The following is a 26,837-nucleotide window of genomic DNA, read 5'->3' on the forward strand; positions in this document are numbered from 1 at the left end:
GTGGATTAATTAATCTTTCTTGGTTATCTTGATCATTCTATCCAAAATTCGGATGATTACGCCATCCTGGATTGTAGGTATTAGAGTATGGATTATTTTGGGGTGGACAGTTGTTATTGTTGAAATATTGAACATGTTCGCTGCTAGAACACATAGAATCATCATGATCTCCGCCGCAAGTAGTACAACATGCAACAACTACTCCTTGATTAGAGTTAGAACCAATATACCTATTAAATATCCTAACCACATTATCTATCTTTGCAGTTAACATATTCAAGGTATCTACTTCCAGCATACTTGCGGTTCTCCTCGTATTACCTCGTTCGTTGGCCCATTGGTAGTTGTTAGCAGCCATTTTTTCAATCAATTGTTGAGTTTCCTCGGCTGTCTTTCCCATCAATGCTCCTCCCACTGCCGCATCTACATGCGTCTTTGTTAGATAGGTGAGACCATTGTAAAATGTTTGGACCACTAGCCAATCTGGTAAACCATGATGAGGACATTTTCGTTGCAATTCCTTATAGCGCTCCCAAGTTTCGTACAATGTCTCTCCTTTCTGTTGAGAGAAACTAGTTATATCTATTCTTAGTCTAGCAGTTTTTCCAGGTGGAAAGAATGTATTGAGAAAAGCCTTAGTTAATTCAGCTCAAGTAGTAAAAGTATTCGGAGGATGAGATTGTAGCCAAACCTTGGCCTTGTCCCTTAGTGAAAATGGAAATAATCGAAATTTAATTACATCATCACTAACACCATTAAACTTAATTGTAGCACAAATTTCAAGAAATGTTGACAAATGAGAATTTGGATTTTCGGTAGCATTACCTCCATATTGAGATTGTTGTACCATTTGAATTAGTGATGGTTTAATTTCAAAATTATTAGCATTTATCGTTGGCCTTGCGATGCTAATTTGAGATCCTTGTGTACCCGGTAAAGCAAAATCTCGTAAAATTCACCTATTTGGTTAATTTTTTGTCATTTCTTTCTCAAATGATAACCCTATCAAGATTTCTTCTATCGGCTGCCAAATCTCTTGTTCCTCTTGATGTGGTATATGCCTCCTTTGTCTCCAAAGTGTCCTCTCAATTTCAGGATCGAAAGGTGCAATTTCTCGTTTTGATCGGTGCATACACTATAAATAAAAACAAGAGAAATTTTACAGTTTTAATTGTTAAAATCAACTATAAACAACTTGAATAAAAATAATGAAAATATCTAAATTAATAGAGATGATTAGACCCTAATATTGCCGCTCCCCGGCAACGGCGCCAAAAACTTGACAGGATTTTTATATCAATGCAAGTTTATTTCCGAATTTTACTTGTTGAACTGCAAGTATACAGATCACTTAATAGTTTTGGGCAAATATCAGGTCGATCCCACAAGGAGCAATTTAAACAAGTACTAGGCTCTTATTTTCTCTATTATTTACATTTACGATAAATTTGAACAAGAAGATTATAATGCTATTGTCTACAAATTTGGATTAATAAATTGAAAGATATAAATGGAGATTTCTTTACTAAAGACTTAAATCTAGGGATATAGATTCCACTTATGGCATAAACGACACAAATGAATAAATTTACCTCTTGTTATTATTCTTGTTAAACTAGGGATTCATTTCCAATATTACCAAATCTCATTCTCATGGTAAAATGGCCTAAAGTAGTTCAGCTTTTCCTATCTTCATGGTGAAATACTAGTTCTACTCTGTTTTTCTTCATGAAATGCTAAGTAATCCACTTAAATGTACCTCTATTTTCATGAACATACAACTTAAGTTCTACTCATGCGTTTCCATTGTTACTACCAATTCTCATTGAATAATAACAACTATAAGTATGCTATTGGTGATCAAACAATAACAAGTAATTACAACTACACAAATAGACAAGTCAATACAAGATACAACAAATATAAATCACATTCAATTCATATCATTTAACTATAAGTTTCATCTACTCCCTAGATAAAGAAGTTTAGTTGCCCATGAATGATATAACAATCAAACTCATAAGTTTATCAATGCAAAACATCATAAATTACAAGTACAAGAAAGATAAAGGAAGACTTAGCCAAGTAATGGTGAAACCCTCAAATTTCTGCTATGTTTTGTGCAAGATGATTACAAGTGAAATCTCCAAGTGCTTCCCCAAGAACCTCTAGCTAGAGAGAAACATGTAAGAAGAAAAACTAGCTACGTATGGTCCTCCTCTGGCTTCTCCTTCATTTTCTGCATAAAAAGTGGTAGAAAGGCACTTTCTTCTCCTTCATGATTCCAACAACTCAAATTTTGTAAAGAAAGTCAAAAGAAATATTGTTTTGACTTGTTAATAACTCATTTTGTCTTCTCTTTTATTGCAGAAGCATGTGCTACCGAATTCTCTCACCCAAAATAGCTGGAAAGTTGTGTGAAAAGTGAGGAAAAACGGTTGTGTCACTTGCAGTAGAGAGAGGCAAATCCGAATCTCGGATCCGAGGGGTGGAGAAAGTTCCGAGCTCGGATCATGGAGGATCCAAGGCCTTTCTATATAAATCCGAGCTCAGATCGCCTTACCTCAGATCCATTGCTCCAGAAGTACAAACGAGGGTTCGGATCGCCCTTTGTTTACTCGGATCCGAGCTCGGATCCGTACTTGTCAATTTCCAGATTTTCACTTCTTTCCTTTTTCTTCATTTTTGCTCCTAGTTTCTTTTGTACTTTATTCTCTGGACGATCCTTACATTTCCTTCATCTGGTGCATGAATTTCATATATCAATATCCTTCACAATTTCATAAAATTAATGCATTAATCCACTCATTTATCAAGTTTTGAACACTTAAACAATATTTAAACAATTATCACCAAAAGATTTCAAATATGACTTTAATCTTCTCAAAACATACCAAAAGTTCGTGCCAAACTTGTACAAAATATACGTTAAATATTCTCTTATCACTAATTACTAATATAAGTTTCATATTCTATACTAATTTGTATCTATCAATTCAATGAATACTGGTAATGTAATTGTTAATGGGATTAATCTTGAATATCTAATAGTGTCTACACCAACAAGCATGGATGCATATTACATGTGCCAAAATGAAAGATTAAATTCAACTAAATTGAGAATATGCACATTTATCGGTACCACTACTATACATTATTATAATGTATATAAAATTAAGGGATTTTCTAATGGATGTGCATACTAACAATTATTACCCTACCTTACATTTATATACTTTTCTTATTTAATCTTACCTACCTTTCGTTATATTTCTTTTCTTTCTCTAATTAATTTTACATTTCCAAAAATATGACATCTAAAATATGTCTTAATGAAGTTGAGTACCCACAGGGCACCTGTTAGACAGACCCTAAAATTAATCCTAATTAATTAATTAACATAAACAGAGAACTTGTAATATCTCACACTATCTCCTTACAAAGGAAGAGTCATCAAAATGCACATCCAAAGATATTACTTACCTTCTAGATGACTAGTACTAGATTATGTTATATTACATGTGACATAAACACTTGCCAAATGAACTACTTGCCTAATGTTAGTTTAAAAACTATTTTCAACATGAATTATTCCCTTGCTTTCTTGAAGGGCTGTTACAAAGAGTCTTTGATAACAACCAATTACAATATTTTACTTACACTTGATTTACTATATTAATAGAGGCATATATGCATGGCAATTATATATACAGTACCCCACACGGTTTGATTATTGCAGTTTTAAACAACTTATTACACAGTATCGTAATTGATGTTTTTCGGACTATATTAAAAAGTGGTGATTGAAATTCACCAGTTAACCGAATTTTGATGGTTGTCCACAACATAGAAAGTAGTACAGCAAAATTAATTATTAAGCCTCGCAAGGTCACAGATAAAGGTGTATTGTCTTTATGGCTCACTTTAAGTGGGTGCATTGAACCAAGCAATCGGATATATGGACCAAGAAAGGGCCTACATTTGGGGGGAAGGACATTTATGCACATGTTTTTGGTACCAGATAACTTGTCGGATATATATTTATTTTAAAAGCAGTAACTAATTTCTTTTCAAGGATGTTTGTGCTGAAAAAGGAGAAACGTATTTTATAACAAGTTTTCGAGCATATTATTTCCTTGTAACAATGGTAAAATCTTATTTTCAGAGCAAAATGGCCTGAAGGAATCGATATGCCAACCAGACTATTTTAGAAATACATAACAACTTGTAATAGTTCTGAGCTAAACTAATCGACAAAAACTTAATTCCGAAACCTCGATTACGAATATTTGGATTTGGGAAAATCGTCCAAAACGTCCCTCACATTTTGTAAAATAACTTTTTTCATCCCTTACTTTTAAAAGTGCAATTTTATGTCCCTTACATATTCACATCGGTAAAATTTAGTCCCTAACTAGGTTTCCGATTATTTTTTGGTCGGAATCCATCACGTGCCTTGCACGTGATCATTTTTTAAGGGTAAATTTGTCAAATTATATTTTACATAATCTGATCTATAGTCCTCCACATTTTATAAAACAAATTTTTTCGTCCCTCACATTTTATAAAATGATTTTTTCATCCCTCACATTTCACAAAATGAATTTCTCCATCCCTCACATTTCAAAAAATGAATATTTTCATCCCTCACTAATTATGTATGTGAGGGAAACCCTAAAACAAATGTGTGTGAATACATTTTATTTAAACACAAGTATATGTCTATTTGATTTTGTTTAATAATCTGAATAGTATAAATATATGTATGTGTTTATTTGATTTCACTTAACAATACGAATGCCATATATTATACGTGATCATTTGATTTCATCTGATATTAGCTAGTAAATAATCTTGCATTCATTGTCAAGTTAGCCAATAAAGCTATTTTCGATCAAAATACAATAAGAATATGCAAATTAAGATTCTATTGGTAAATATTAGTCATAATCATACAAAAAAAGAAAATAGCCCACAAGTTGAGCCCAATTACATACATGTATTTATACTATTATTATTAAGCAAAATCAAATAGACATATATGTGTGTTTAAAAAAAATGTAGTCACACACATAATTAGTGAGAAATGAAAAATTTATTTTGTGAAATGTGAGGGATGAAGAAATTCATTTTGTGAAATGTGAGGGATGAAAAAAATCATTTGATAAAATGTGAGGGACGAAAAAATTTATTTTATAAAATGTGGAGGACTATAGATGAGATTATGTAAAATATAATTTACCCTTAAAAAATGATCATGTGCCTTGCACATGATGGATTCCGGCCAAAAAATGATCGGAAACCTAGTTAGGGACTAAATTTGTCCGATGTGAATATGTAAGGGATATAAAATTACACTTTTAAAAGTGAGGGACGAAAAAAGTTATTTTACAAAATGTGAGGGACGTTTTGGACAATTTTCCCTTTGGATTTTATATCTTATCACAAGTCAATCAAGAATTTGTGCAGAATTGGCTACACTTAGTAGAAGTTCATTAGGAACCGTAAAAGTGAAAAGATGACACTAATAACAGGATAGGGAGAGTAGACACGAGAGGATGATACATAAGAAGGTAAATCATGAAAAGGTATCATCCTAGTTGAATTGTGGGAATCGTGGTTCAGCAACTGCAACGAGAGGTTTGGCAAGGAAGCCAGCATCCTCGCACTCTGCTAAATCGATTTGCGAATGACCTGATGGAATCTTCCAGCTAAAGCATTGAAGAAGTCTGGCCAGCAACATCACAGTGAGTGTGGAACCCAAAAGGACTCCTGGACATCCACGCCTTCCGGTGCTGAAGGAAAACATATTTAATTCTGGATCGTTGAGATCCATTCTAGCATCCTCCATGTCCTTCATGTGGCGCTCAGGCTTGTACTTCAGCGGATCCTCCCAGATTCGAGGATTACGGCCAAGTCCTGGACGGCTGAGGATAACATGGCTACCTTTCGGGATGAAGTAGCCACCAACGACGGTGTCCTGAGTAGATACATGAGGAACATTAAAGGGTGCTAATGGATGCAGCCGAAAGGACTCTCTTACGCAGGCCTTCACATATTTCAGCCTCGGAAGGTCAGATTCTTGAACAAGTCTATCCTTTCCAACCACGGCGTCTAGCTCTTCTGTGGCTTTTTGAAGCATTTCAGGTTGATTTAGCATCTCTGCTAATGCCCACTCCACAGCATTTGATGGATTATCGACTGTTGCAAACATTAATTCCTGTCGAGCATGCATCATAGTAAAGTTAAAAGTGAAACTAATAATCCTTCTTTTCCAAGTCCAATAATCGACTCTGACCGAACAACACCATATTGCAAGTTGCATTTTGTTGGTGATTAGGGCTTATTGAGATTCCATCCTTTTCTAATTTCTGCTAATCAACATATATGGTCAGAGCGTGGCTGATGGGCTTGAGCACACATAAACCACATCATTAAAACGTGAGCGAACAAGATGATGTCGTCTTATGTCACCTTTTGTACGTCATTTGATGTGGGCATGGTTTACCTGAATGTTTCACAGCATTGAGTCTGCAAGCAAGATTTTAAGTTTTGGAGTGTGGCCCCTACGATTGATTTTGTACTTATGTGAAAGGGCACTAGCTGATAAGGAGCTAAAGTTTGATTTACCCCATTTGTTTAAGAAATTGTTTATGTAACCATGCAGCAGGATAGAGGATTCCTTACAGTAATTTGTGCTCTCATCTCCTCAGTTGTTAAGAGGGGTCTGCCGTTGCTATCTTTGAGCCTGATTAGGACATCAAGAAGGTCTTCTTCCTCATTTTTCAAGCCACTCTCCCACATTTTAATCCTTTTTTCAATTTCGGGATCTTGGTGCTTTCGTACACATGCAACGGCCTCAGTAAGAATCTTTCGGTGGCCATCAAAATCAAAAATCTTCACCCAGGGCATGTAATCTGATAAGCTGAATGCATACAAATAAGCAAGGATTTTGAAGAGTGCATTGATATGTTCAACTTCCTCAGCACCTGGTCCTCCATCTTCCATTCCTTTCCCGAAGAATCTCTTGTTGAAAATCATCTTTCTAATCACATTTCCGCAGTAGTGTTGCGTAACCAATCTTATGTCCACTAGCCCACCGGTGGCATTGTCCTTGCACTGATTGTAAACGTAATTAACCAAATGATCTGCTTCCTCTGCTCGCTTGCTATGAAGCCATTGGTGTTTAGCAGGTGAGAGCACACTGGAAACGACCATCCTCTTCATTTTCTTGTATTGATCGCCCAAAGGTGAAAGGCCGGTTGTCAAGAATCCTCCACTACAAAGCTCTGCAGACATACAAACAGGTCTGCTGGAGAAAATCGAGTCTTGTTTCTTACAGAACTGGCGAGCGAGCTCAGGAGAAGTGACTGGAATGACATGAACACCGAAAATGCGGATACATGCGATTTCGGTATTCAAATCATCCATGAATTTACATATCCATCGATTTGTTGGTCTGTTTCTCAGCATTTGGAAAATGCAACCAATGAAAGGCAAGGGTTTTGGGCCAGGAGGGAGAGGGAATCGACGAGTTTTGTTATTCTTTAGACAAATAGTTAACCATTTGTCCATCTTAAAGATCACCAACAAAACCAAAGCCGTGAATCCTGAGAAATATGGGATCCATGACATTGAGGTAAATCCCAAGCTTGAATCAACACGAAGACTGGAAGTGTAATTCATGACTTGAGACCGTATGAAAGTTCTTAAGAATTGCTTTGAGCTTTTGGTATATGTGAGAGGTATTGAGTGTCTGCAATTCCCGTTGATGGTTTGTAAAGAGTGCAATTATGCGAGCTTTTATAGGAGAAATTTGTTGGTAGCATTAGGTATCTATGATTTTGAGTAGCTCCCACGGACTTTTGGATACCATTATTTTTTTTTTTTCCACTTAGGGTTATTCCAACTTTTTGGATAGACTAATCCCCTAAAATTGTGTAGAGTCTTGTTCAAAAATGCACATTTTCTTTTTTTGTGGTTTGTAAAGATTAGCCTTAGTTTTTTTTTTGGATATATATATATATATATATCTATTTTAAAAGCAATACCTAATTTCTTTTCGAGGGTGTTTGTGCTGAAATAGGAGAAACGTACATTATACCAAGTTTTAGATCATGCTATTTCCTTGCAACAATTGTAAAAATCTTATTCTCAGAGCAAAATGGTCTGAAGAAATCAATTGCCAAACAGATTATTTTACAAATACATGACAACTTGTAGTAGTTCCAAGCTTAACTCTTAGAGAAAAACTTTATTTATTAGGTGATATTCTGAAATCCACCCTACATTTTGTTGTAGGATTGTTATATTTTAATAGAAAGGAAAGACACGATATAATAAAAGGAATTTCGTAAAATTTCCTAAGAAACTCTTCATATTGAAATTTACCATCTCTAGTTATTGCAATCAGAATATGTGTAGAATTGGTTACACTAAGTTATATTAAAATTAGAAATTTTCTGTTTTTCCATTTATTTTTTGTTTATTGTCTGTGTATTAGTATATAATTAAAATCTAATTTAGTTAAAAAGGCACTCTTTTGGTTAAAGTAAATTGTCGTACCTTCAAATAGAAAATTTTCAATCATTTCAATTTGTTCGACAAGAAATGCTTTTAAGATATCATTACTATGATAAGTTCTTTATCTTAAAGACTGAAAAAAAAATTGTTTTAAAAATTTTATCCTTTGGATCTTACTTAGGATGAAAACAAATTTTAATTGGTTACGCAGAATATAGTACAATAAGAAAATGAAGAAAGTTGTTGCACGCAGAGGATGTCTTTCAGTTGTTCATCCTGGTTCACGCTCCTCATCATTGGTGCTTCAGAGTAAACGGAAAATCGTAGCTATTATAGTTGAATAATGCAAGACAATATGTAATGAGAAAGACAAGACAATGTTTGTTAAGGAAGTGTTCGATATTCGAATTTGTTGGATTTGTGGCCAGCCTATTTGTGGGCCAAACCACAAAACCAAATACTTTTAGGTTTACGTCAAAATTTGACTTGGACAAAAACCAAAAAGGAGTAGCAGCCGCAAGAAGCAATTGGTCTTCCTGTGAGAAAAAGTGTCAGCCGTCATGTTCTTCCTTGTTGAGAGAAAGACGAAGAGAGAGAAAGAGTAAATAAGATAGGGAGCGAAAAATTTCAAGGTCTGGATTGATTGGAGGGTGATTCGAAATCTAATTGAAACAAAATTTTATCCATGCGATATCCTTTCGTGAGGCTTTACTTATCTACCGGTTTACATTTTGAATTTCTTCTTCATTTGGTAATATCTTTTCAAACCCACTTTTTTGACAGTTGTAATTTTTTGGGGTGATTTTGTAGCAGTTTTGCTTAGTTGGTAGTAGTAATATTATTATCATCCGAATATTTTCGAATAGACCTGTGTATTCCCATTATTGTGATAGTGGAGATTTTAACTGGATTAGGTCCCGTGATTTTTCCCAATTTGGGCTTTCCACGTAAAAATCTTGGTGTCCTGTGCCTTTATTTTTCTTGTTTTTTTATTATCACTATTAGTATTATTATTTGGTGATTTGATTTATTTCTATTTTAACTGGTACGTGAGGAAAGAGAAATTTGTCCTGAACTAACTCTGATATTGTGTGCCTGTACCGATACCCTTTTCCCAACAGAATTTTAGAATGCCTGGCATCACTTATGAAAATTTGTTTGATTAGCATATTCGTAGAGTTTCTACACCCATCCTACTTGCAAGCATCCAAGAGAATTTTAAGATAAATTCGAGATATTTAGTTTGATGTTATTTTATATTTCTATACTGATGGTCGTAGATTTGTTGTATTCACATATAATGTTGGGTTGATAATACGAACAGCGGAAGAGTAAAATCAAATTCAGGGCAAGCCATCTTAATCAACCTGCATTTTGAGAAATATGTACTAGTTTAGTGCTCGCACAGAAAGGTTCACTAATAAGTCATGCATAAGCAAACCATACAATGGCTTCCATATTAAGAGTAGGAGGATAACTTCTAATTCATTCACGAATCACATATTCAAATGATAGGAGACTTCTAACCAAATGCTACCCTTTACGGGAGGGTGATCCAATGCAGCTATTCTAAGAGGTGTTTTCACTTTTGGCAAATCTTTCCTACCCTCCATCATTTTTCTTATAAATTTGAATTATTTTATGTACAATAAATCTCTATAACCATTTTAAATGGATACTAAATACTTAGCATTCACTACTTCTTACAATTTATCTAAAATGAGTTGATTCAATAACCTAACAGACTGCTTAAAATTGAAAATTTTGAAAAGCAAACGAGGAAAGATTCACCAATTAAATCCAAATGGGTCATACTTTTAAAAATGAACAAAGGACATTAAAAAAAGCCATTCAATCAGTTGCCAAATAGAATGAAAGCAATATATGAATGGCTCACAATTGAAGAAAATATGATTTATATCAAATCAGCATAACTTTAGTACCTCTTTTAACCTAACTTATACAAATTAAAATGATTAGGAAGAAAAATAAAATGCCCTGTCCACGTTAAAAGAAAATATGAAAATGAACTTAACTTAAAACATAATCTATGAACCATACACTTAAAAAACTAATACATAAATTATTATACCCATATCCATTTTCAGATCTATTTTTTCACTTAATTAATCTAGACATTGAGTGTAAGGAAAACCATTCTTTTTATTGCTATATACATAAAAAAACAAATGCAAAAATTAGATGTCTATGCCAGTTCTTAGATCTATATCATTTTTTTTAGATCCACTGATAAAACCCAAATAGACTACATTTTTTGTAATAAATAAAGGAGATTAAGCAAACCCATTTAATTTGTAACTTAATAAAATAGAACTGAAATATAATTAGCTCACCTTTAAACTACATATGGTTCATGTCAAATAAAAGGAGAACTTTAGTTATCCAACTTTTTAGAAAATTTTCGAAGTGAATCTCCATTTCACATTTTTTTCTCCCTCTATGAGAGTTCCTTTCTCTCTCTAGTAGAGATCTCTCCCCTAGTGGGTGGTTTGAACTTTGCCGCCTTCAAGTTCAATTTCCCGTACTTTTACATTTCGTTTTCCCCACATTCTGAGCCATAGATTCATTTGATCGTCTAGCTTTGATAAACAATGAATGCATTTCTGAAGTTAACACATAGAATTAGGATTTGGTCTGCATCTTTTGTGTACTTTCTTCGTGAAGATTTGGTCAGCTGGATCTGTTCAACTGATGAATAGAGCTAGCTACCCAATCTTAATAGAGCTGGTGTTAGATCCAGATTCATAGTTTTTTTTAGTTGTTTTCCTTACTTTCATCGTTATTCCAGCTGTGTTCCTTGCTGCTGTCTTTGTTGTTAGGATCTAGCGGTAGTATTCCTTTTCATAATCTGCTAAACTTGGCTGTTAACTGCTCTCTTTGTGCTCTCCAGATTTCCTCTTGGAACTGGTGTGCAGTAGCTTATCATCCTGTGGTCATCAGTGAGGAGTTCCTGAGTATTGCAGCAATGGCTGAGGAGCTTGAGGAAGTAATAAGGAAATTTGATCTCTCGGAGAAGGAGGAGGTAGGAATTCAAATTGAGGGGGATGATATTCTCCAGGGAGTGGCGGAATGCAGAATGAACATCATTGGCAAAGTGATTGGTGAGAAGGTGGCAAATATCGCTGGTATTAAGAGTTTTACCAGTAATATATGAATTTTTGCTAAGAATGTGAAGGTGGTAGAAATTGGTGTGAATCTGTTTCAATTTCTTTTCATGAACCAAAATGATATGGACAGAGTTCTGAATGGGAGGCCATGGGTTTATGATAATTCACCATTGGTTGTGATTCCGTGGAGGGAGGGAATAGAGATAGATGGTATGGCTTTTAGTAAAACTTGGATTTGGGTGCAGATCTGGAACCTTCCAATCCATTGGATAACTAAAGAGATAGGTCGTAAGATTGGAGGAGTTTTTGACTCAGTTAAAGAGGTTATTCTTCCTAATGGCGGGGGAAAAGAAGGGAAACATATTAAGATTTTAGTGAAAGTTGATATTGAGAAACCACTATTGAGGGGAACTACGGTTAGGATGAATGGTAATACGAAATGGATTGAGTTTAGGTATGAGAAGTGTCCTGATTTCTGTTATTGTTGTGGACTATTGGGACATAATGAGAAAAATTGTAGGATTAAAGGAAACTACCTAGACAAAGAAACACAATTTGGAGCTTGGATGCGAGCTAGTAATTCTAGAAGCCCAAAAAATCAGAATAAAAGCTATTCAAATTATGGAGAGAGGGCTGGGGAGTCTCAGAGGGATTTTGGCAAGGAGAATGAGGGTAATAATCTACTCTTGCCATGGGGGGGTAGTGAAACCAGCTGGAATGGGAAGGAGGGTGTAGGAAATACTGGCAATATAATAAGTAGTGGTAGTAAAGAGGAGGTAGGGCTAGCTGAGAAGACTAAGGGGGCTGAAACCCAACTAAGCTTGGGTGGGGAGATAGCTGGACCCAAGATAGAAAAGAAAGGGGAACAGAGTTTTGGGGAGGGGAGTCTAGACCAGACTGAGAAGGTGGAGGATGATAACATGTGGCTTGATGGGGGTCAAGAAGAGGAAAAGTTGGGTAGGGGTAGGGGGAGAGAGAAGGGAAAAAGTCAGGCAGCTGGAAGCATGGGTAAGAGTAAGCCTTCTGGGAAATACAAGGGTAGTAGGGGGTGGAGAAGATTGGTTCAGGAAGTTGGGAGGAGAGTGCCATTGGGAGAGAAAAATTCTGGTATGGAGATAGAGGAGTCTGGTAAGAGGAAGCAGGGTGATGCTCTTGGAAAAGAGAACTGTGAGGAGCCAATGGGAGGAGATCAGAAAAAATTGAAGGGGATGGAAGGGGAGGTTGACAGGGAGTGTTTTCTGAAGATGGTGGAGCCCAACCTTAATGGGGCTCCCAGCCCTCAATGAGAGCTGTGGTGTGGAACTGTCGAGGTGCTGGGAGCCCCTTGACAGTTTCTCAACTTGAGGAGGTTGTGAGACTCCACTCCCCTAAGTTAGTCTTTTTAGCTGAAACTAAAAACAAAAAATTTGTTATGAATAAAATTAGGATGAGACTGAGATATGATAGTCTGTTTGTTGTTGACCCTATAGGTAGAGCTGGAGGTCTGGCTATAATATGGAGGAAGGACTTAGTAGTTAAAAGAGTTCTTTTCATTGATTTTACAATAGAATTGAATGTGGAAGGGAAGGGTACTGAGGAGGATTGGTGGTTTGTTGGGATATATGCTAGTAGTAGTGATCAGCTCAGAGAGCAACAGTGGAAAACCATAGAACATAGAACTAATATATGGGGTAGGAATTGGATTTTAGCTAGTGACATGAATGATCTGCTGTCCAGTGGGGAAAAATGGGAAGGGAAGCAGAGGAGTGATAGAAGTTTTAGAATCTTTAGGAATTTTGTCAATAATAATCAACTGATAGATATTGAATTTGAAGGGATTCCCTGGACTTGGTGTAACAATTGGGATGAGGAGGGTGAGGTTAGGGAAAGATTTGATAGGATCCTGTGTAGTAGGGACTAGAGTAGAGATCATGGTAGAGCTAAGTGTGTGCACATTCAAAATGAGGCCTCTGACCATTGTATGTTGTTACTGGATACTGAGCCAAAGAATAAGAAATGGAAAAAGAGATTCTACTTTGATAAGAATTGGGTGCAGCATAGGGAAGTAAAGAATATTATCTCAACAGCTTGAGATAAACAACAGATGGGGTCCAGGGGGTTCAGGTTAAAATAGAGAATTAAAGAGTGTAGAATGGCTTTGCTACAATGGAACAAGCAGTGTAAAGCCAATGCTAAAACATAGATCAGCAGGATCAAGAAGGAAATAGCAGAGGTTCATATAGGACAGTGTTATTCTTGATTTTGATGATCACAAAGAATTTTGAAATGTTTAACTAATTCTATTCAAATATGAGTGTTTTGCTTTTTAGAGAATCAGGTACAAAGGTGTCAAGAAAAGAAAATCAACCAAAAGAAGAAGCAAAAACAGAGCACTCATGTCGGACGTCCGAAAGGATGAAGAACATCAAAGAGGAAACTCTGTCGGACGCTCATGAGAAAGCATCGGACGTTCGGGAGAATCGGACGCACGCTTCGGACGCACATCGATCGCGTCGGACGTCCGAAAAATTTCGCAAAGTTTTGATGACTCTCTGACGACGTTCGGACGCAGAAGTTGTCGGATGATAAAATCCCATTGGACGTCCGAACAACAACTTGGCTGATTTTCGGACGATGTGTTTGGACGATGAACAAGCTGTCGGACGTCCGATAGTCCCAACGGCTAGCTGACTCTTCATCTGCTTTCTATCCGTTGGAAGCATAAATGAAACCCATTTTTGGTCCCCTTTAAATACAAACGATTCTAAACCAGGGAAGGACTCAAACACACTTTGTTTACAAGATCTCAATAGATATTTTAGTTAGAAAATAGTCTCCTAAACAAGATTTGTTCTCCAAGTAGTATGAAATTCTTGTAAGCACTTCTCTTGTGTTTGAAATTTTCAATAGTGTAGATTTGTTAAGGGTTATCTGAGTGATAGTAAAACTTCTTAACTTGACTAAGTGAGGCTTGGGGCAAGACGGAAGTGATCCCTCCATTGTACATTAAGTTGATTATTTTTCATCAAAGAGAAGGTGCTCATCTTTGTAGTTGGTATTCAAGTTTGAGGAAAGCTTGGCAGACAATCGCTTTGATACTCCATCTTATTCTTTTTGTTTAATAAAATTCTCATTACTTATATACACTCTTATTTCTGATCAACATTGCTCTCTTCTTTAAATTAACTTGGCTGATCACTACTAGACAAGAAGGTAAATTTTTATTAAAGAAAAAGTACATAAACTCAATAAAGTATTTTTAATCAACCTAATTCACCCCCCTCTTAGGTTGTCTTTGGGCCTTACAATTAGTATCAGAGTTTGGTCTCTTAGAGATTAAGCTCAAGCGGCTTGGAGTAAAGATGACAACCAATCATGCCATGTTTGTTGAGGGGCAATCTGTCACTAGACCTCCCATGTTTACTGGTTCCAATTATGTTAGTTGGAAAGAAAGAATGATTATCTTTTTGCAATTCATTGATATTGAGCTATGGTTTATTGTGAATGAAGGACCGCATGATGCTAACGTTCTTGATGCAGATACAGGTTTGTTTTGGCCAAAAACAAGAGCTGATTTGAATGCTCAAAATAGAACCAATCTCACATTGAATGCCAAATCCATGAATGTTCTTTATGGTACCTTAAACTCAAATGAATCAATTAGAGTAAAAGGATGTAAATCTGCCAAAGAAATGTGGGATAAGTTAAGAGAAATTCATGAGGATAATGACAACGTGAGAGAATAGAAAAAGTCTATCTTGGTCACAAAGTATGAATCATTTAAAATAGAACCCCTTGAGAATATTGACAAAATGTATTGCAGGTTCAATGACTTGATCAAAGATCTCGAGGTGTTGGGCAAAGAGTACACCTTGGGAGAGAAAAACAGGAAAATTCTCAATGCATTGGGCAAAGAATGGGAAAGTAAAGTGACTGCAATAGAGGAGGCTAAGGATTTGAATTCTGTGCCTATTGAATCTCTCATTAACTCACTAATCTCCTATGAGTTGAAGTTGAAAACTAAAGTGCAGGAGGAAGAGGACGCGAGAGCAAAGAGAAACATTGCTCTAAAGGTAGCTCAAGGTGAAAATGATCCAGCTCAATTGAATGATGAAGACTCGGATGGTGATGACAACGATCTTGCTCTCATCACAAAAAGTTTCAAGAGAATCTTGAATAAAAGGAAGTTTAGAAGGGGAGGACCTAACAATCAATTCCAGAATCAGTCTTCAAACGCAAGGAACAAAGGAAAACAAGAATTCAACAAGAAACAATTGGATAAATGCTATGAATGTGGACAGTCTGGACACTACGCAAACGAATGCTCCCTGAAGAAAAAGAAAAATGAAAAAGCTGATCGAAAGCCAAGATTCAACAACTTCCAAATTACATGGAATGAATGTAACTCCGAAGGCGAAATTGAAGAAAAAGAAGAATCAGCTCAAATGGCCTTCATGGCTATTGGAGATAATGAGGGAAAAAGCTCAAATAAGTCCAAATGGTTCATTGACAGTGGCTGTTCAAGGCATATGACCGGTGATCCTTCGTTGTTCATAAAGTTAAAATCAAAATCAAGTGAAAATGTGACATTTGGTGATGACGTGAAAGCTAAGACAATTGGAATAGGTGATGTTGGTAAGGATGGTGAAACTTTTGTTCATAATGTGCTCTTAGTTGATAACTTAGGTTATAACTTGCTTAGTGTTAGTCAATTATGTGATAAAAACTTGAATGTGTTGTTCAAAAAGCAGGGATGCATTGTGCTTGACTCTAAATATAATGTTGTATTCAAAGGTAAGAGGTTTAACGATATTTATATTGTTGTTCTTGATAAACTTGATTCATCTAGCTTCCAATATCTTAAAACTTCAAATGAAGATCCTTGGTTGTGGCATAGGAGACTTTGTCATTTTAACATGGAATTACTAAAGGAAATTTCGAAAAAGGAGTTGGTTAGAGACTTGCTAAAAATCAGTTTTGAAAAGGACAAAATTTGTGATGCATGTCAATTTGGGAAGCAAACAAAAATTTCCTTTAAACCAAAGAAGTGTGTATCAATTTCTAAACCTTTGGAACTCTTGCATCTTGATTTATTTGGTCCTACTCAAATTACTAACTTGGGAGGTAAGAGATATTGTTTTGTGATTGTTGATGATTATTCTATACTTTGGTGATATTCCTTGCTCATAAAGATGATGCTTTTAAAAATTTTACTTCATTGTTTGCTAAAGTGCAAAATCTGCTTGGTTTAAAAATTGTTAGGATTAGAAGTGATAATGGGACGGAATTCAAGTTTTGTGATTTTTCAGAATTTTGTGATCATAATGGCATAACACATGAGTTTTCTATTGCAAGGACTCCACAGTAAAATGGTGTTGTAGAAAGGAAAAATAGGACACTCCAAGAGGCTGCTAGAACTATGTTGAGTGAATGTAATTTGCCAAAATATCTTTGGGTTGAAACGGTAAACACCGCATGTTATGTGATGAATAGAATTTTCTTAAGACCTATTTTGAATAAAACATCTTATGAACTAATTTTTGATAAGAAACCTACGGTTGGATATTTCAAAGTTTTTGGTTGTAAATATTTTATTTTGAATTTAAAGGAACATCTTGGTAAGTTTGAAAAAAAATCTGATGAAGGAATATTTTTGGGGTATTATGAGAACAAAAGAGGATATAGAGTCTTTAATAGAAGAACTCTTGTGATAGAAGAAGCTATACACATAACATTTGATGAAACTAATGATGATAATTCCAAAAGTTCGTGTGAGGATGATGATGTAGGTGTTCGTGAAGGAATGAAAAAGCTAACAATTGGTGATGAAGGAAACTCTAAATCGGAAGCAAAGGAAATGGAGGATGAAGTTCATGAAGATCAAGAAAAGAAAGATGAAGACAAGAATGATGATTCATTCAAAGACCTTTCCAAAGCTTGGAAATTTAGCCAAAATCATCCAAGAGAGATTATAATTGGTGATCCATCCGAGAAGGTAAAGACTCGTTCCTCATCTAAGAAATTGATAGATAATTTTGCTTTAGTCTCTCTTTTTGAATCTAAAAATATCAATGATACTTTAAATGATGAAAACTGAATTTTGGCAATACAAGAGAAACTTAATCAATTTGAGAGAAATAAGGTTTAAACACTAGTTGATAGACCTAAAAATCAACCTATCATTGGCACGAAGTGGATATTCAGAAATAAGTTGGATGATAAAGGTGTAGTTGTAAGAAATAAAGCTAGATTAGTTGCTAAAGGATATGCACAAGAAGAAAGAATTGATTTTGATGAAACATTTGCTCCCGTAGCCAGATTAGAATCGATTAGAATGCTTCTTGCTTTTGCTTGCTTCAAAGGTTTCAAATTGTTTCAAATGGATGTTAAAAGTGCCTTCTTAAATTGTTTTATTGATCATGAAGTATATGTGGATCAACCACCCGATTTTAAAAATACAAAATTTTCAAGTCATATGTTTAAACTCTCAAAAGCATTATATGGACTAAAACAAGCTCCAAGAGCTTGGTATGAAAGATTGAGTGATTTCTTGATTGAAAATGGTTTCAAAAGAGGAATTGTGGACACCACACTTTTTACTAAGCATGTGTTAAATGATCTTCTTATTGTGCAAATATATGTAGATGATATTATTTTTTATACTACTAATGAGTATCTATGCAAGGATTTTTCCACCATTAAGTAAAGTGAATTTGAAATGAGTATGATGGGAGAATTAAATTTCTTCCTTGGACTTCAAATACATCAAGCCTTGGAGGGAATTTTTATAAATCAAGCAAAATACACCAAGGAATTGCTGAAAAGATTTGGCATGAAGGACTCAAAGCAAGTTGGAACTCCAATGTGCACTTCTACAAAACTTGACAAAGATGAAGAAGGTAAACATGTGGATAAAAGTACTATAGAGGTATGATTGAAAACCTACTCTATTTAACCGCAAGTAAACCCGATATTATGTTTGCTGTTTGATTGTGTGCTAGATTTCAATCTTGTCTAAAAGAATCACATTTGAACGCTGTTAAAAGGATTTTTAGGTATTTGAAAGGTACATTAGACTATGGTCTTTGGTATGCTAGATCTTGTGAATTTGCTCTATATGGATATTCTGATGCAGATTTTGGTGGTTGTCGTGTGAACAGAAAAAGTACTAGTGGAACTTGTCACTTTCTTGGTAATTGTTTAGTTTCTTGGCTTAGCAAAAAATAAAATACAATCTCTTTGTCTACAACCGAAGCGGAATATATTGCCGCTAGTGCATGTTGTGCTCAACTTTTATGGATGAAGCATATCTTGAATGATTTTGGATTGTTATATGACTGCATTCCTATATTCTGTGATAATACTAGTGCTATCAATTTGATAAAAAATCTAATTCAGCATTCTAGGACAAAACATATAGATATAAAGCACCACTTTATTCGCGATCTTGTTCAAAACTGGATATGTTTGTAATGTTTGTGATGTTTTGTTATGAATGTTTAGTTCTTTTTCATGTTACTAGTTCGTGTAATGTCTCTTTACCTTTTGACTTTTGTGATAACAAAAAGGGGGAGAGATATGAAGATATGAATTTGGATATGTGTGTCGGTTGCTTAACTGTTTTTGGATGATTGAATAAATCTGTGAAGTAGCCAAGTGAGAGGGAGTTTTTCAATTTTGGTTCTTCGATTGACTAAGTAAGGGGGAGCTTTTGTCAATTGAGAAAGGGGGAGCCTATTTGTAATAATCAAATTTCATTTCAAACCATTGTTTTATCATCATAAAAAAGGGGGAGAATGTTATTCTTGATTTTGATGATCACAAAGCACTTTGAAATATTTATCTAATTCTCTTCAAATATGAGTATTTTGCTTTTTAGAGAATCAGGTACAAAGGTGTCAAGGAAAGAAAATCAAACAAAAAAAGAAACAAAAACAGGGCACTCATGTCGGACGTCCGAAAGGATGAAGAACATCAAAGAGGAAACTCTGTCAGACACTCATGAGGAAGCATCGAACGTTCGGGAGGATCGGACGCACTTTTCAGACGCACATCGATCACGTCGGACGTCCGGAAAATTTCACAAAGTTTTGATGACTCTCTGACGGCGTTCGGACGCAGAAGCTGTCGGACGATAAAATCCCTTTAGACATCCGAACAACAACTTGGCTGATTTTCGGACGATGTGTTCGGACGATGAACAAGCTGTCGGACGTCCGACAGCCCCAACGGCTAGCTGACTCTTCATCTGCCTTCTATCCGTTGGAAGCATAAATGAATCCCATTTTTGGTCCCCTTTAAATACAAACAATTCTGAACCAGGGAGGGACTCAAGCACACTTTGTTTACAAGATCTCAAGAGATATTTTAGCTAGAAAATAGTCTCCTAAGCAAGATTTGTTCTCCAAGTAGTGTGAAATTCTTGTAAGCACTTCTCTTGTGTTTGAAATTTTCAATAGTGTAGCTTTGTTGAGGGTTATTTGAGTGATAGTAAAACTTCTTAGTTTGACTAAGTGAGGCTTGGGGCAAGGAGGAAGTGATCCCTCCATTGTACATTGAATTGATTATTTTTCATCAAAGAGAAGGTGCTCATCTTTGTGGTTGGTTTTCAAGTTTGAGAAAAGCTTGGTAGACAATCGGTTTGATACTCCATCTTATTCTTTTTGTTTAATAAAATTCTCATTGCTTATATACACTCTTATTTCTGATCAACATTGCCCTCTTCTTTAAATTAACTTGGCTGATCACTACTAGACAATAAGGTAAATTTTTATTAAAGAAAAAGTGCATAAACTCAATAAAGTATTTTTAATCAACCTAATTCACCCCCCTCTTAGGTTGTCTTTGAGCCTTACAGACAGCAGGCAGATAAAAAAGGGAGATTGAGTGCTCTTAAGAGACAGCTTACTGAGGCTTACAAGAAGGAGGAAGCTTACTGGGGGCAAAAGGCTAGAGTGCAATGGTTGAAAGAGAGAGATAGAAACACCAAGTATTTTCATACTGTGGTTGCGGGGAGAAGGAGGAGGAACAATATATCTACCCTGCAAAGAGAGGATGGTACTTGGTGCAAGTCTGAGGGAGAGGTTGAAGGGGAGATCAATGGGTATTTTAGGAAACTTTTCACTTCTACTAATCCAAGGCAATTTGATGCAATACTCAATGGCATTCCCCAGGTGATCACAGGACAGATGAACAACAAGCTCACCAGACCAGTCTCTGAGATGGAAGTCAGGAAAGCAATGTTTTCTTTACATCCCAATAAAGCCCCTGGATCTGATGGTATGACACCTTTCTTTTTTTAGCATTTTTGGGATATCATTAAAACAGATCTGATAGCTGCCATCTCTAGCTTCTTTTATTCTAGTCATTTACTGAAAGCTATTAATAAGACTATCATCACTTTGATCCCTAAAGTTGGCTCTCCCATTTCTATGTCCCAATATAGACCTATTAGCCTTTGCAATGTAGTATATAGAATCATTTCTAAGGTTCTTGTGAATAGGTTAAAACCTTTCCTTAAGCATTGCATTAGTAGTAATCAGTCAGCTTTTATTCCTGGCAGGCAAATAATTGATAATATTGTAATTGCGCATGAAAGTATTCATTGTTTAAAACAAAGAAGAACAGGATCTAATGAGTTTATGGCTCTGAAACTAGATATGGTGAAAGCCTATGACAGCGTAGAATGGCCTTTTGTGGTCAAAATGCTGGAGAAAATGGGATTTTGCCAACTTTGGATAAACTGGATTTTTAAATGCATGTCATCTGTTGTGTACTCTTTTAATGTAAACGGTGAAAAAAAGGGTATGGTTAGGCCATCTAGAGGAATTAGGCAAGGGGATCCATTATCCCCATACCTATTTGTGCTTGTGTCTGAAGGACTGTCCTGCCTGTTAAAGCAGGCAGTTAACAATCATTGCTTGTCAAGCTTAAAGATTGCCAAAGATAGCCCTGCTATTTCACACTTATTTTTTTGCATATGACACTCTCTTATTTTGTAGAGCCAGTTTGAAAGAGGCAAGACAGGTGATGAGAATCTTGGAGATTTATGAAATAGCATCTAGGCAGAAGATCAATACTGATAAATCTTCTGTATTCTTTAGTAAGAATACAGATGAGAGTAAGAAGGCAGCGATTTTAGGCTTATTGGGGGGGATGAAACATGTGGATCAGAGCAGGCATCTGGGGCTACCTATGGTTATTGGCAAATCCAAAAGACAGGTTTTCAACTATATTAAGGTCAAGGTGTTAGAGAAACTTAAAGGCTGGAAAGAAAAATTGTTGAGCCAAGCTGGGAAGGAGGTCCTGTTGAAGTCTGTAATAGTAGCTATGCCTGCATATGCTATGAACTATTGTAGGTTGCCTAAGAGCTTATGTCAAGAAATGTGTAGAGAAATGGCAAGATTTTGGTGGGGGGAGAGTGAAGGGAGGAGGAAGACTCACTGGGTGGAATGGGGAAGTTGGCTGCAGTTAAAGGGAAAGAGGGTTTAGGTTTCAGAGATTTGCAGGATTTCAACAGTGCCATGTTGGCTAAGATGCTGTGGAGGATTCTGACACAGCCTAACCTGCTGATGAGTAAGGTGTTGAGGGGGAAATGTTTTAAAGGGGAATCCATTTGGCAGACACAGGTTAGGGCAAGAGACTCTTGGATATGGAAGAGCCTTTTGAGTGCAAGGGAGATACTGGAGATAGGAGCTAGGAGGAGGGTGGGGGATGGTAGAACAGTGGATATCTGGAAGGATAGGTGGTTACCAGATGAAGGGTCAGGTATGGTGGCCTCTCCATAGCCAGCAGATTGTCCTGTCCAGAAAGTTCATGAACTGATCCAGGATGGAAAGTGGAACATAGCAGTGATGGAATCTATGCTCAGTAAGGAGGATTGCAAGAAGATTGAAGTAATCCCTATCAGCCTATGTGAAGGGAAGGATAAGCTGGTGTGGCCATGGACTAAATCTAGACAGTATTCAGTTAAGACTGGGTATATGCTGGCTAGAGATATGAGAAGGGAATGGAGGAGGAAGGAACAACAAGAAGCCAGTAATAGCAGAAATGCATGTCACTCTAATGTATGGAAGCTGCTATGGAACTTAGACATAAAATACAAACTAAAACACTTTCTCTGGAAGTGTTTGCATGGGGTCCTGCCAGTCAATAAGGTGATCAGGAGTAGGATAGGTATAGGAGAGGATAGGTGCAGGTGTTGTGGGGAGATGACAGAAACATTGGAGCACTTGTTTTTCTTTTGTAGTCATGCAAAGCTTATATGGAAGGCAGCTCCAATTGATTGGGATGGTCTAAAGGAGTACAGGCACAGTTTCTGGCATTGGTGGAATAGCCTGATGGAGGTGCAGAACAGAATAGGAGGACAGAGCCACATTGCTTTAATAGTAAATATCCTATGGCAGATATGGAAATCCAGAAACCAAGTGCAGTTTAATGAGGAAAGGAACTGTCCAGGAAGAATAGTCAGTAAAGCTGTTAATGAGTGGTCTGAGTATCAAGAAGTGAGAAATGGGGGGGGAATGGTTGCGGAACAAAGGAAAACACAGGTGGATGAGAGTAGTAAATGGGTTCCACCCCCACAGGGGGTTGTCAAACTAAATACTGATGCAGCCTTGGAGGTTAAAGAAGGTAGAATAGGTTGGGGAGTTGTGGCCAGGAAAGAGGATGGCACGGTAGTAGGAGCTTGGGCAGGAGGTGAACGAAGGAATGGCATCCCAGCAGTGGAGGAGGCCTTAGCCATCAGGAAAGCTGTCATCAAGGCTAAATAGTATGGGTGGAACAAAGTGGAAATCCAATCTGTTTGTAAACAAATGGTGGATCTGCTCAAGGATAGGAATGGGGATCACCCAGTTGTAGGGACCATCTTGTATGATGTACTGGAGTTATGTCAAGGCTTAAGGATTGTTACTTCTCTTTTGCTACAAGAGGTGGTAATAATGTGTCTCATAAGCTGGCAAAATTTGCCATTAGCTTGTCTGAGGAAATTAGTTGGAAGGAGTCCTTTCCAATCTGGCTTACTAGCTTAGCCACAATTGATGTAAGAGCAGTTGCTCAAACAATGTAATCCTTACTTTGATTAATGAAATTTGTTATCGATTGGAAAAAAAAAAAAAAGTTATCCAACTTTTATAAATTTGAATAATTATGAAGAGAAAATAAATGTCATTTCCGTGCTAAAAGAAATGGTGATAATGAACTGAAATTGAAATATAACCTGTAAGCTATACACATACAAAATTAATAGATAAATAAAAATATACAGTTTAGAGATACAGAATATATATATATATATATATAATACAACAAGAAAATGAAGAAAACTTGTTGCTTGCCGAAGATGTCTTTTAGTTGTTGATCTAGTCAACAGGCTCCTGAGTCACGCTTCCGAATGTGCGCAAACTCAAAGCTATTATAGTTGAACAACAAAGACTATTTGATTATCGTAACCCCAAATAAAACAAGACAATGTTCGTTAAGGAATCCAGTCAACCGGCAACACCTTTGAGTTTGTCTATACTAATTACTAATATAAGTTTCATATTTGTATCTATTAATGCAATGTGTACTATGTAATGTAATTGTTAATGGGATTAATCTTGTATATCTAACAGTCTATGTATATCTAAAGATTAATGGGATTAATCTTGTATATCTAACAGTCTATTTGTATCTATGCGCCAACAAGCATGGATGCATATTACATGTGTCAAAATGAAAGTTTAAATTCAACTAAATTGAGATTATGCACATTTATCCATGCCACTAATATATACATTATCATAATGTATATAAAATTAAGGGATTTTTTAATGGCTGTGCATACTAACAATTATTATCCTGTATTGTATTTATATGCTTTCCTTATTTAATCTTCCTACCCTTGCTTGTATATATTTTCTTTCCCTAATTAATTTTACATGTCTAAAAAATATGACATCTGAGATATAGTTTAACGGGCACCCATTAGATAGATCCTAAAATTAATCTTAATTAATTAATTAACAGAAACGAAGAAATTGTTATATCTCTAACTTTCTGCTTACAAAGGAAGAATCATCAAAATGCACATCCAAAGATATCACTAATTACCTTCTGGATGACTAGTACTAGATTATGTTATATTACATGTGACATAAACACTTGCCAAATGAACTACTTGCCTAATGTTGGTTTAAAAACTATTTTCAACATGAACTATTCCCTTGCTTTCTCGAAGGGCTGCTACAAAGAGTCTTTGATAACAACCAATTACAATATTTTACTTACACTTGATTTAGTATATTAATATAGGCATATATGCATGGCAATTATACAGTACCCCACACGGTTTGATTATCGCAGTTTTAAACAACTTATGACACAGTATCGTAATTGATGTTTTTCAGACTATATTAAAAAGCGGTGATTGAAATTCACCAGTTAACCGAATTTTGATGGTTGTCCAAAACATAGAAATTAGTACAGCAAAATTAATTGTTAACCCTCGGAAGCTCACAGATAAAGGTGTATTGTCACAGATAAAGCTCACAGATAAATTAATTGAAAAATGTTACTAATTTTAGGAGAAATTATGTATCGTAAAAAAGGTTTAATAATTTTCTATTAAGCATAACTACTGCATACAAAAGGAAAATATATTTGACTTTATTTTGCTTTGATTAGAAGAACTTGTACTAGTAATAAAGGAAATTTCAATTCAACAATCAACGTGCATATAATTACAGTAATTTTTTAGTCATTTAGACTAATATATGCCATAAAATAGTCAGATTTAGTCATTTGTGAATTCATAATTTGAACAGTTTACATAAAATTCATCAATAAAAAATTATGATTATTATAAAATGACATTTTATAATAATTTACCTACCATTTGCCAATAAAAAAAGAGTTTGATAGAAAACATATGGATACAAATCCATAATGTAAATGATACAAAGTAAGTTTGAAAGTCACAGAACTTAACATATGGGTAATTTTACTATAATTTTCAAAAATTATGCTATGTTAATAAAACTTTAATTTTTATACTTGTGACCCAAAAAATAAATTTATTAAGATTTTACCATTTTATTAAATTCATAGGCATTAATATATGAAAATTGTGTACCATTGTATTATATTCATAGGTGTCAATGTATGGAAATTGTGATGTATAAATAAGTGTAATTCTATATATAACTCGAAAGATTTGTTGTTTCTGTCATCCAAACTTTCTAACCTTTCACAAATTTAAAAATAATTCAAATTTATAATATGAATTTGAATAAATATGGAACTTACATTTTTTTTTGAAGTAAATTACTAATCTATATCTGAAACTTAGTTTTTGAAGAGTAAGTTTAGTTCAAGTAATGGTAAGTTTTTATAGATTAATAGTAAATATTGTTGATAGAATAGTAAATTTGGTTAATCATCAAAACTTACTAGTTTGTGGCATAAATTTACTATTTTACTCAAAGAAACTTATATGAAATAGTATTAGGAAGTTTATTTGAAATAATGCTAAGATATTTTATTAATAATTGAAGCTTAGTATTATAGTTAGTAATTACTCGTAATGTAAATGTATGATACATAATTGTACGTATCATTTATAAATGTTATATGTTTTAGGCACTTTAAATATACTATGAAATTTTATTTTTTTTTTGCATATAACCTTTTTTGCTGCCCTTACTTTCACTTACGACCCTCTCACTTTGACAGTTGTTTATTTTAGGCACTTCACGTTTCACCTTTACACTTTGGAATCCCATCAACTTTTCCTATCTCTTTTCCACTTAATTTCAATGTCCAACAAGTCTTCAGGTTCTAGGTCACAAAAGACATTTACACGTATCTATCCAACACACTTTTCCTACCATTTGTAGCCACAATTATACCGCAGCAACTTTCCACACCTCTTCTCTGACTCTGAACATACCTTAGCAACATCCATTATTTCCTTGTAACAATGGTAAAATCTTATTTTCAGAGCAAAATGGCCTGAAGGAATCGATATGCCAACCAGACTATTTTAGAAATACATAACTACTTGTAGTAGTTCCGAGCTAAACTATTCGACAAAAACTTAATTCAGAAACCTCGATTACGAATATTTGGATTTCACATCACAAGTCAAGCAAGAATTTGTGCAGAATTGGCTACACTTAGTAGAAGTTCATTAGGAACCGCAAAAGTTGCATCTTTAAATAGGAAAAA

At 35.3% G+C, this 26,837-nt stretch overlaps 2 protein-coding genes and 1 non-coding gene across 3 annotated transcripts; 2 read left to right on the forward strand and 1 right to left on the reverse strand.

The window, feature by feature from the left end:
* Window positions 1-488: 488 nt before the first annotated feature.
* LOC140013954 (small nucleolar RNA R71) lies at window positions 489-595 on the forward strand. Its single transcript, XR_011820806.1, has one exon. It is a non-coding gene; the product is annotated as a small nucleolar RNA R71 (small nucleolar RNA).
* A 5,001-nt stretch (window positions 596-5,596) lies between these two features.
* LOC140013221 (isoleucine N-monooxygenase 1-like) lies at window positions 5,597-7,686 on the reverse strand. Its single transcript, XM_072062390.1, has 2 exons — window positions 6,688-7,686; window positions 5,597-6,220 (listed from the first exon to the last, which is right to left on the reverse strand). The coding sequence occupies exons 1-2, from the start codon at window positions 7,684-7,686 to the stop codon at window positions 5,597-5,599; spliced, it is 1,623 nt and encodes a 540-aa protein (XP_071918491.1).
* A 5,391-nt stretch (window positions 7,687-13,077) lies between these two features.
* Window positions 13,078-21,997, forward strand: LOC140013553 (uncharacterized). The gene is made up of 5 exons (XM_072062868.1): window positions 13,078-13,509; window positions 20,468-20,909; window positions 21,288-21,513; window positions 21,632-21,947; window positions 21,989-21,997. The coding sequence occupies exons 1-5, from the start codon at window positions 13,078-13,080 to the stop codon at window positions 21,995-21,997; spliced, it is 1,425 nt and encodes a 474-aa protein (XP_071918969.1).
* The last annotated feature ends 4,840 nt before the right edge of the window (window positions 21,998-26,837 follow it).

This window comes from Coffea arabica, chromosome 8c (genome assembly GCF_036785885.1).
Source record: "Coffea arabica cultivar ET-39 chromosome 8c, Coffea Arabica ET-39 HiFi, whole genome shotgun sequence".
NCBI lineage: Eukaryota > Viridiplantae > Streptophyta > Magnoliopsida > Gentianales > Rubiaceae > Coffea > Coffea arabica.

Bases quoted from the DNA above. Each gene is read 5' to 3' on its own strand.
- LOC140013221 (XM_072062390.1), bottom strand. From the start codon at position 7,686: ATGAATTACACTTCCAGTCTTCGTGTTGATTCAAGCTTGGGATTTACC. The intron at 6,221-6,687 runs GTAAGGAATCCT...CATGCTCGACAG, and splicing joins AGATGAGAGCACAAATTACT to GAATTAATGTTTGCAACAGT.
- LOC140013553 (XM_072062868.1), top strand. From the start codon at position 13,078: ATGAGACTGAGATATGATAGTCTGTTTGTTGTTGACCCTATAGGTAGA. The intron at 13,510-20,467 runs GTTAGGGAAAGA...CCCCCCTCTTAG, and splicing joins ATTGGGATGAGGAGGGTGAG to GTTGTCTTTGAGCCTTACAG. The intron at 20,910-21,287 runs GTATGACACCTT...CTCTGAAACTAG, and splicing joins TAAAGCCCCTGGATCTGATG to ATATGGTGAAAGCCTATGAC.